Source organism: Gouania willdenowi, chromosome 22, assembly GCF_900634775.1.
Source record: "Gouania willdenowi chromosome 22, fGouWil2.1, whole genome shotgun sequence".
In the NCBI taxonomy this organism is placed as follows: Eukaryota; Metazoa; Chordata; class Actinopteri; order Blenniiformes; family Gobiesocidae; genus Gouania; species Gouania willdenowi.
The window spans coordinates 27,199,179-27,207,682 of NC_041065.1; the positions used below are offsets into that span (position 1 = coordinate 27,199,179).

Genomic DNA, 8,504 nt, shown 5'->3' on the forward strand with positions numbered 1-8,504 from the left:
TTTTGTCCTCTTTTGTTTTCTACATTGTCTATAATCGGTATTAACGTGGAAAGGTGTCTTTTGTTTGTATCTGTACTTGTTCAATAAATAAAAAATAAAAAAAAGAAATACATAATTTGAGTTCTGGGCAGGATTCTGGATTAAGTTTGGTTTAAAAATAACGGATAAAAGTTAAGTTTTTAATTTTTTTTATTTCTAACTCTATGTAGATAGTGGGAAATTAGCTATATGTTTGTCCCCCTTTTTTAATGATTTAAACATAATTTTCTTGATGGTCAATGTTGGATATTATGTTTTGAGCACTGTTTTTATATTTTGTTAATGTGTGTGTGTGTGTGTGGTTTCTTTTTATACACATTTTAAACTTGATGGAAAACCAGAATCCTCACCAGAAATCCAGCCATGTAATGAAATCCCAACAGTCTTTGTATGCTCACTTGTGGAAATCATTTACAAAACAACATTAACTTACACGATTTATAAACTTTTGATTTCACGGGTAGATATTTAAAAATTAATTTAAAATTAATACAATCATGACATTATTTATGCGGATGTCAGAAGACTATTTTTTTGGTTTACATTTTTTTCAAATTGTATTTATACGCTAAAATGTACGTTTTAACCTCGTAACTAACTGAAAGTAAGTATATTATCATCGTGGTTCTACAAAAGAACCATCTTGACGGATTTTCAACATTTTAATTGAACCATTCCTGTAGAGGGCAGTAACGAACAGAAAGAACCTAAACCTACACAAATAAAGAAAAGAGAAGAAGAATAGTACCCCGCGCGCAGGCGCATTAACGTCATAGTCCTGTGTTTATTAGCTTTGTGTGTTTATTTGTCTTTTTTTGCTTATTGTTTGTAACCATATTTACAGTATGAGCGTTTTCAGATATGAAAATAACTTGTCTTGGCCGTGAAGTCGCTGGGGAGTGATAATATTAAAACTCTGGACACCTGGCGGGACTGAAGTGATGCAACATGGCAGCAGAAGTTGTCAGTCGGTGTTTGGGGTCGGTTCTACGGACCCAGAGCAGCCTCTGTCTTAGCCGTGGATTTGACTCCTTGACCGGGAGGACGACACGCCTGTTGTCCGCTGTGACGGTTTGTCACCGCAGCGGAGCAGAAGGACGGTTCACCCCGGACAGGAGGAGAGCTAATTCTGGGGGTAGAGGACACGGAGGGGACGGCAGAGATCCGTTGTTGAGGTCGGTGTCGGTCGGACTGGGTCTGGGTCTGTTCGGAGCGGTGCTGCAGGAGGGTCAGAGGGAGGAGAGAGAAGACAACAGACGCTCACTGACGGACCTCCTGCCCTCTGCTCACTGCGCCTCTCCATTTAAACCAGACAGCCCCAGATATAAGTACAACTTTATAGCAGATGTGGTGGAAAAATCCACTCCAGCTTTGGTATACATTGAGATCGTGGTCAGGTGGGTGTCCTAAACCTGTATGGATCTATGGGTGGGTTGTCAACTTACCTTAGGTGATAATAATCCATTCAAAGTTTTATGTACATGTGCATTTTTGTACCAGCAGGTTGTGCATTAATTATTTATAACTCATTGAGATCTTTTACTATTATATCATCAAACACAACAAGAAACAGAAACTGCAGAATGACCTCTGGAAGGTAAAGTTTATATATAACTCTTGATTTCACTTGTACTCAAGTACAAGTAAGTCATACATAAAATAGTCAAGTACAAGTAAAAAGTAGCTCAATTAAATAGTACTCAAAGTAAAAGTTACTAGTTACTTTCACGCCCCACGTTTATTTTTGGTAATAAATCTTGCCACGGTTCCCTTGCGTACAGTAAACATCTCATGTATAAACTTAAAAAGGAACATTTGGAACTTAATTTATTTTCCACAAAGGCATCTATATCTGTGGCTATTCGTACGGTAAAAGTCTCAATAGGCGGGCTCTCATTGGCCAGATTATGTCACGTGTCGACCTAAACTGGCCAATAAGAAGCTATTTACTTTTCCGACTTTTTGCTATTAACTAACTAAACCTAAGTGAATAGACACTTCCAATAAAATAACACCAATAATAATAATAATAATAATGGCTTGGATTTATATAGCGCTTTCTTCGAGGAGACTCAAAGCGCGTCACAGAAACCATTATTCATTCACACCAGTCACTCACACAGTCATACCGGTGGTGGTAAGCTACAATGTAGCCACAGCTGCCCGAGGGCAGACTGACACCAATGCGCATTACATTACTTTTAATCTGGTTGGTCGGCTGTGATGTGATGCATTTGATTGTTGTCTGGTCATTTAATTTTATTGTGGATTCACAACGTCCCTTGATCATTTTTAATCAAAAAATTATTAATTTACTCATTAACGGTTGGGTGTAGAAATGTAATCATTTTTTACTTTACTACTTCTTAAATGGACTTAAAGTCAAGTAAAATTACTGATTTAGAAATATACTCGAAAAAGTACCCATAAAAGCAACTCAGTTACAGTAATGCGAGTACTTGTAATCCGTTACTGTCACCTCTGCCTGTCAGTGATTGTGTGGCTTAATTTTAAGCTGCCAAATTTGTACCAAGTGCCAGAAAACTTCATCTCAAAGCCTGTGCTGAAGGCTGTGATTATACATTTTTGTACGGCATAAATTAAATGCCTTATATTAATAAAGTACAACTATAAAAAGAGACAAGAAGACTGGACCATGCAAACATTATTGATCATAGCTGTAGCATTAATCCAAAATATTATTTTTTCCATGAGCAACATAAAAGCTCAACAACATTTAGCATGCGTTTTGGTAATGGCTCTGCTGTTGTAGCACTCATTGACCTTGAATATTGTATTTGACTAATCTTAATTATATGGGACTGCACAATGGCTCACACACCATTCATCAATGCTGATGCTTTCCCATCAATAACACCGTGTTGTTAACGTGTTACTTTACAGACACCCATTCACAGGGAGAGAAGTGCCCCTGTCCAACGGCTCTGGGTTCATCATCAGCAGTGATGGTCTCATCCTCACTAACGCCCACGTGGTGGCCAATAAGAGAGGCGTCCGGGTGAAGCTCACTAACGGAGACGTGTACAACGCCACAGTGCAGGACGTGGACCCCGTAGCAGACATCGCAACCATTAAAATCACTGCAAAGGTAAGATTCATTAAAAAAAAATAATTATAATAATAATTCTGAGTCAGATTCTTGTCCTTTTGGAACTGATTTTTTTTCATCACAATGAGATGATGACAAAAGCAAACAGCTGGTTGCAGGGTTCTTCTGTTTATATTAGGTTTTATTACAATTAGGAGGTTGCGTTGCTGTGAATCTGATGATACGATACGATTTGTCACATCGCAATATCATTAATTACTTTTACAAGTACAAAATGGTGTGAAATACAATTTATTTTTAATTTTTTAAACTTGCAAGAACAAGTAAATGGTAACTAACTGTAATTCAAATATGTTTATCAAACTGTCAAATCACATTTTTCAAAAAAGTTTAACTTTTGCTTCTACAACAGATTCTCATTCTGTTAAATTCTAAAAAAATTAAAAAAAAGTAACAACATACATACATAGAGTATATTAAAGGTTCCATATCATGCTATTTTTCACCCATCTCCTTTGTTCTAAGAATCCCAAAAACATAGTATTTAAGGTTTATTTTCCCAAACTCGCCTGTTTTCCAGAGTTTTAGCCTCTGAAAAGTCACTTTCTGAGCAACTCTACACAAACAGGCTGATTTGCAGCATACTTATGCATATTCATGAGTGGGCGTGACTATAGACGGGACACTGACTTCCTCCTCCCCGCACGGTGATGTAGGGCCAGAGGACGGCCCGCCCTCCTCCCTCCCACTCCGTAGCCGAGCTCATGCTGCTTTATAAAGACAGACAGAGCGTGGGGGCGGGGCGTTCGCCGGTACATAAATAGACTGTAGAAAATACATACATAGCGCTGCGCTAAGGATGCTGAAATGCTCGCCTTTGTGGGCGTGTCTGTTTACATGTCAGTCACGGCAGAGAGCTTCCTGGAGGCGCGGCTTCTTCATCTCAGTGCCGCATCAAATTCGTCATCAAAGTGGGAACGCGTCATGAAATTGGAGCGAGGTGTTTGGGCTCACCCTGCAGTAAGAAAGGAGCAAATCACCCTCTAACTAACGATTGAGGGAACCAATGATTGAATGTTTAAAGCACAGAAAAGTTGATTTAGCGTAACATGGGCCCTTTAAAGTGTCCAGTATGTTTAATGAAAATAAAGTGCAAACAACTTCTATCTTAAATGCATTGAGGAGTGAGGGAGTTTAACAAGGTCTGATGTGGTTCACTGACATCTAGTGACCGGGCGTTTATGTGCTATGCATATGTTGGCACAATTAAATGTTTTGACTTTTTTTTGGATCGATACGATAATCTCATGGTGAAATATCACGATATATTGCCTAATTGATTTTTTTCTCACACCTTTAATTACAATGGCTGCGTTAATTCTAGTTTGAAGATGCAGTTCCAGGTTTCTGTAAGAACACGGCTGTGACTCATGCATTTCTCTAAATCCATATTTCTGTGTCGGTCTGGCTTTGGGACACACCATCAGCCTCTGTTTACCAGCCATGACCTAAAATTAAGGGAAATTGTGTAATTACTATTTAACATACTATAAATCCAAAACATTCCATAAAAAGTAACAAACCCAATATTTTTTTCTGCCTTCTGATAAATAAAAAAAAACAAACAAAAAAACTATTGTAAATCTTTTCTTTAGACACCCTGGTCAGTAGGTAAATACTGAAAAATATTGAGCTCTTTAGAATTTGGCTACCGATTGGGTGCTACCTTCAAAATAAAAGCATGAAGCTATTTTTATTGTTCAGGCAAAATCCCATAAGATGTGTAAACTAATGCTTACTAAAGGCCCATCTGTCAAATACATCTTCTGTTTAATTACCACTTTTGTATCAGCTGCGTACGGCTCTTTGACTTTTGTCCCAGAATCCTCTGCCCACCCTCAAACTGGGGAAGTCGTCTGACGTTCGCCAAGGCGAGTTCGTGGTTGCCATGGGGAGTCCGTTTTCTTTACAGAACACGATCACCTCAGGCATCGTCAGCACGGTGCAGAGAGGCAGCAAAGAGCTCGGCCTCTCCAACAACAACATGGAGTACATACAGACGGACGCTGCCATCGACGTGAGTCCATCTTATACACAGTAAACTCATCATGTTAGATAATTCACACAGAGGAGAGGACGTACAATGAGTCAGAGATGTAACGTCTGTAGGATGACTCGTTACTTTGTCATTGGTCTGTTTCACAGTTTGGAAACTCAGGAGGTCCCCTGATTAATTTGGTGAGTCAGAAATCACGTTCGTACATTTATTCACACTGTAGTTATTTGTTTATAGACTTACTTGTAAGCAATTTATATATACGTGCACATACAGTACCTATACATGAATAAACAAGTTCTGTAAATGTTAACATTGAAAATGGACAAAATGTAGCATTTTCTAAACAAAGGACCAGATAAAGACAATCTATCAGAGGAAATCCAACATGCTTAGAAATTATTTTTTAATTAGCAAAACCTTGTTTAAATACGTTAGACGTGTATTGCCACAAGCCATATTACAATAGATAAGGTCTGGGGAAATTAAACTATAATATAGAGTCGTCACATAAACCTAATGTGAACCTAAAGGATCATTTGCTGCGTTTATCAAAAGTATACAGTATAATTCACGATTTGCATGTCAATATACACTACATACCGATACTAAACAATACGATACACATCACGATATATCGTGATACCAATAATTACAAATGTAACCTTTGCAAGTACAAAATGGTATGAAATACAATTTATTTCATTTTTTTAAAACAAGTAAATGGTAGCAAGTATTAATATTAAAAACAAGTGGTACGTTTATCGAACTGTGAAGACTGAGAACGATCTTTTCTTACTGTTCCCTTCCTCCCTCAGGACGGTGAAGTCATCGGTATCAACACCATGAAGGTCACAGCTGGAATCTCTTTCGCCATCCCTTCTGATCGCCTCAAACGTTTTCTCGATCAAGCTGCACAACGAAAGAGTAAGAGCAGATCAATATCAAAGCAACACCTCACCCCCTTCATGAGCTTATGTTTTAAGTTACCTTCTTCACTGTATTTAGGCTCTAGGTCTGGTGAATCTGCGTCAAAGCGACAGTACATCGGTGTAACCATGCTGACGTTGACTCCAAGGTAAAAACATCATTATTAGAAGCATTAATGAGATTTACTCACAGCAGGATTCTCATTTTGACTTTTTATTTTTGTTTTTTTTAGCATTATTGCCGATTTGAAACTGAGAGATCCATCGTTTCCAGATGTAACACATGGAATACTGATTCACAGAGTTATCTTAGGTTCACCAGCTAACAGGTAAGCTGAAGCCAGGGTGAGGGTCAATTATAATTGGTCATTTTTTACAATTATGACGCAATTATAGTTGTTTAAAAAAAAAAAAATCTGTTGCTGTTGTAGTCATAATTTAATGAAATGCAAAACTATGGAACCGTGTTACAGTTCTATGTCTCACACATATGTAGTTAACAATTATCAAAATGTTTCATATCAATTTTTCCCACTACCAAATAGTGTTATAGTGACAGAAAAAAGGCTCAGACGCCACCACCAAAAATATTAATACCAATATTTTCATTGATTAGGAAACCTAACAAGGCAACCAAGAGATGAGAAACAAATTATGTAATAGATAATATTTTTTAGTGTATTTTACAGCTGATTATGGACGTGTATCAGACGGACACGTTATCATAAGAGATGCGAACAGAAAGCTAACACAAGAGGAAGGTTATGTTTCATGGATTTATTTATTAAAGGCTCAATTATTAATTGTAATTGAACTTTAGTAATTGGAAATGTAATTAAAACTGACTTTCAGGGCGAAAATGATTGCAATTTTAATTGTAAAAAAAAAAAATAACAACCACCGTAATCATAATTGAACATGGATGATTGAAGACATAATTGTCATTGAAGCCACAGTTGATAGAAGAAACAGAGCTGACTAACCTGTTGTTCTGGTCCACTGTGTTCAGAGCTGGGATGTTACCAGGAGACGTGGTGGTCCAGATCAATGGGGTCCAAGCCAACACGTCAGAGGAGCTGTACCAGGCCATCAACAGCAGCAGTAAAATCAGCGTGGTGGTGCAGAGAGGACACAGGTTGATTCCACTGCAGATGACTCCAGACTCCACAGAGTGACAGCAACAACACCGTTTGAAGCTGCTAAACATGAGCTAATGTATACAGGAAGAGCTTATGTAAACAAAGACAGATAACTGTGAATGATAAAGGAACTGTGGAAATAATGATCTGTGACTGCTTTAATCTATTTCATAAATATATGAAATACTGTACATGTCAAGGTTTCATTTATTCACCTTTTTTCTCAGGAAATTAGATCTCCTGATATTTTTCGACTGCCAACTGTCAGTCTTCCTCAGAGGCATTTTGTGGTTCCTTTGACATATCCCCGTAAGTTATTTCATAAGGAAAAATCTCATAAGGACACATGAAAGTGTTCAGTAGATGCTTTCCTTATGAAAGAACTTACAGGGATACATGATCAAAGCAATCGGTAGATGCTTTGATGCTTTCCTTATGAAAGAACTCACAGTGATACATGATCAAAGCAATCAGTAGATGCTTTCCTTATGAAAGAACTCATAGAGATACATCAAAGCAAACTGGTTTCTCTTCCTGTTATAAATCAGATATTTGAACATTTTACATTCAATGTCGATGGATTTTCTCTAATAAACAAAACATGTAAAAATAAGGTCTTTATTTTGACTGTTTAAGGATGTTTTATCCTGACTCAGCAAGGACAAGGTTTTTCAACTTTGGTGTTGTGTCCCTATGTGGGGTCACCTGAAATGTATCGTACTTGATATTCATATTCATATTTTATTTTTTAATTACTGATTACACATTATTTTTGTTTTCAGTTATTTAAACATTTTTCTTTTTCAAATTAAAACACACCCCGCAACCCTGAAAAACAGGAACAAGCGGGTCTGAAAATGGATGGCTAGAATTAAAACACAACACACAATCTTAAACAACTATTTTTTACTGTCTCAAATGTAAATATAGCTGGAATGAAATGCAATATAAAGATATCTGAGCTGATGCATCAGAACATATATTTGTATCACAGTATAACAAACAAAACAATTCTAGAATATAATTAGAAAAGCAAGGACAGGTTTAACGACAGAAACCCAACAGTATACTTTACTAATTTCAAATACAATTCAATTTAAAAACTGTAGCACTAGTTTATCCATGTTGTAATACATTTTATTTTGGGAGGGGGGACACTGCAAATGAAAGCTAAGCAGTTATATAAAAAATGTTTTTATGTTTAGCTACAAATTCTGAGTTGTGATCTCATTAATTATCAGTAGAAAACACAATACAAAGTTTACTTTAAC

General features: G+C 37.0%; 1 protein-coding gene across 2 annotated transcripts; it reads left to right on the forward strand.

Annotated features, from left to right (window-relative positions):
* The first annotated feature begins 775 nt into the window (after positions 1-775).
* LOC114456135 (serine protease HTRA2, mitochondrial-like) lies at positions 776-7,424 on the forward strand. 2 transcript variants are annotated; one of them, XM_028437698.1, is made up of 8 exons: positions 776-1,436; positions 2,944-3,148; positions 4,992-5,186; positions 5,315-5,347; positions 5,984-6,092; positions 6,174-6,243; positions 6,328-6,423; positions 7,104-7,424. In XM_028437698.1, the coding sequence occupies exons 1-8, from the start codon at positions 988-990 to the stop codon at positions 7,267-7,269; spliced, it is 1,323 nt and encodes a 440-aa protein (XP_028293499.1). In that variant the 5' UTR covers positions 776-987; the 3' UTR covers positions 7,270-7,424. The 2 variants fall into 2 exon arrangements, with proteins under 2 accessions (XP_028293499.1, XP_028293498.1); XM_028437697.1 differs by having other exon boundaries at positions 5,984-6,243.
* The last annotated feature ends 1,080 nt before the right edge of the window (positions 7,425-8,504 follow it).

What these genes read in the sequence shown, in the direction of transcription:
- LOC114456135 (XM_028437697.1), top strand. Translation starts at nt 988, where the DNA reads ATGGCAGCAGAAGTTGTCAGTCGGTGTTTGGGGTCGGTTCTACGGACC. An exon ending in CCATTAAAATCACTGCAAAG is followed by an intron (nt 3,149 to 4,991) that starts GTAAGATTCATT and finishes CTTTTGTCCCAG; the next exon opens with AATCCTCTGCCCACCCTCAA. An exon ending in TTAGGTTCACCAGCTAACAG is followed by an intron (nt 6,424 to 7,103) that starts GTAAGCTGAAGC and finishes CACTGTGTTCAG; the next exon opens with AGCTGGGATGTTACCAGGAG.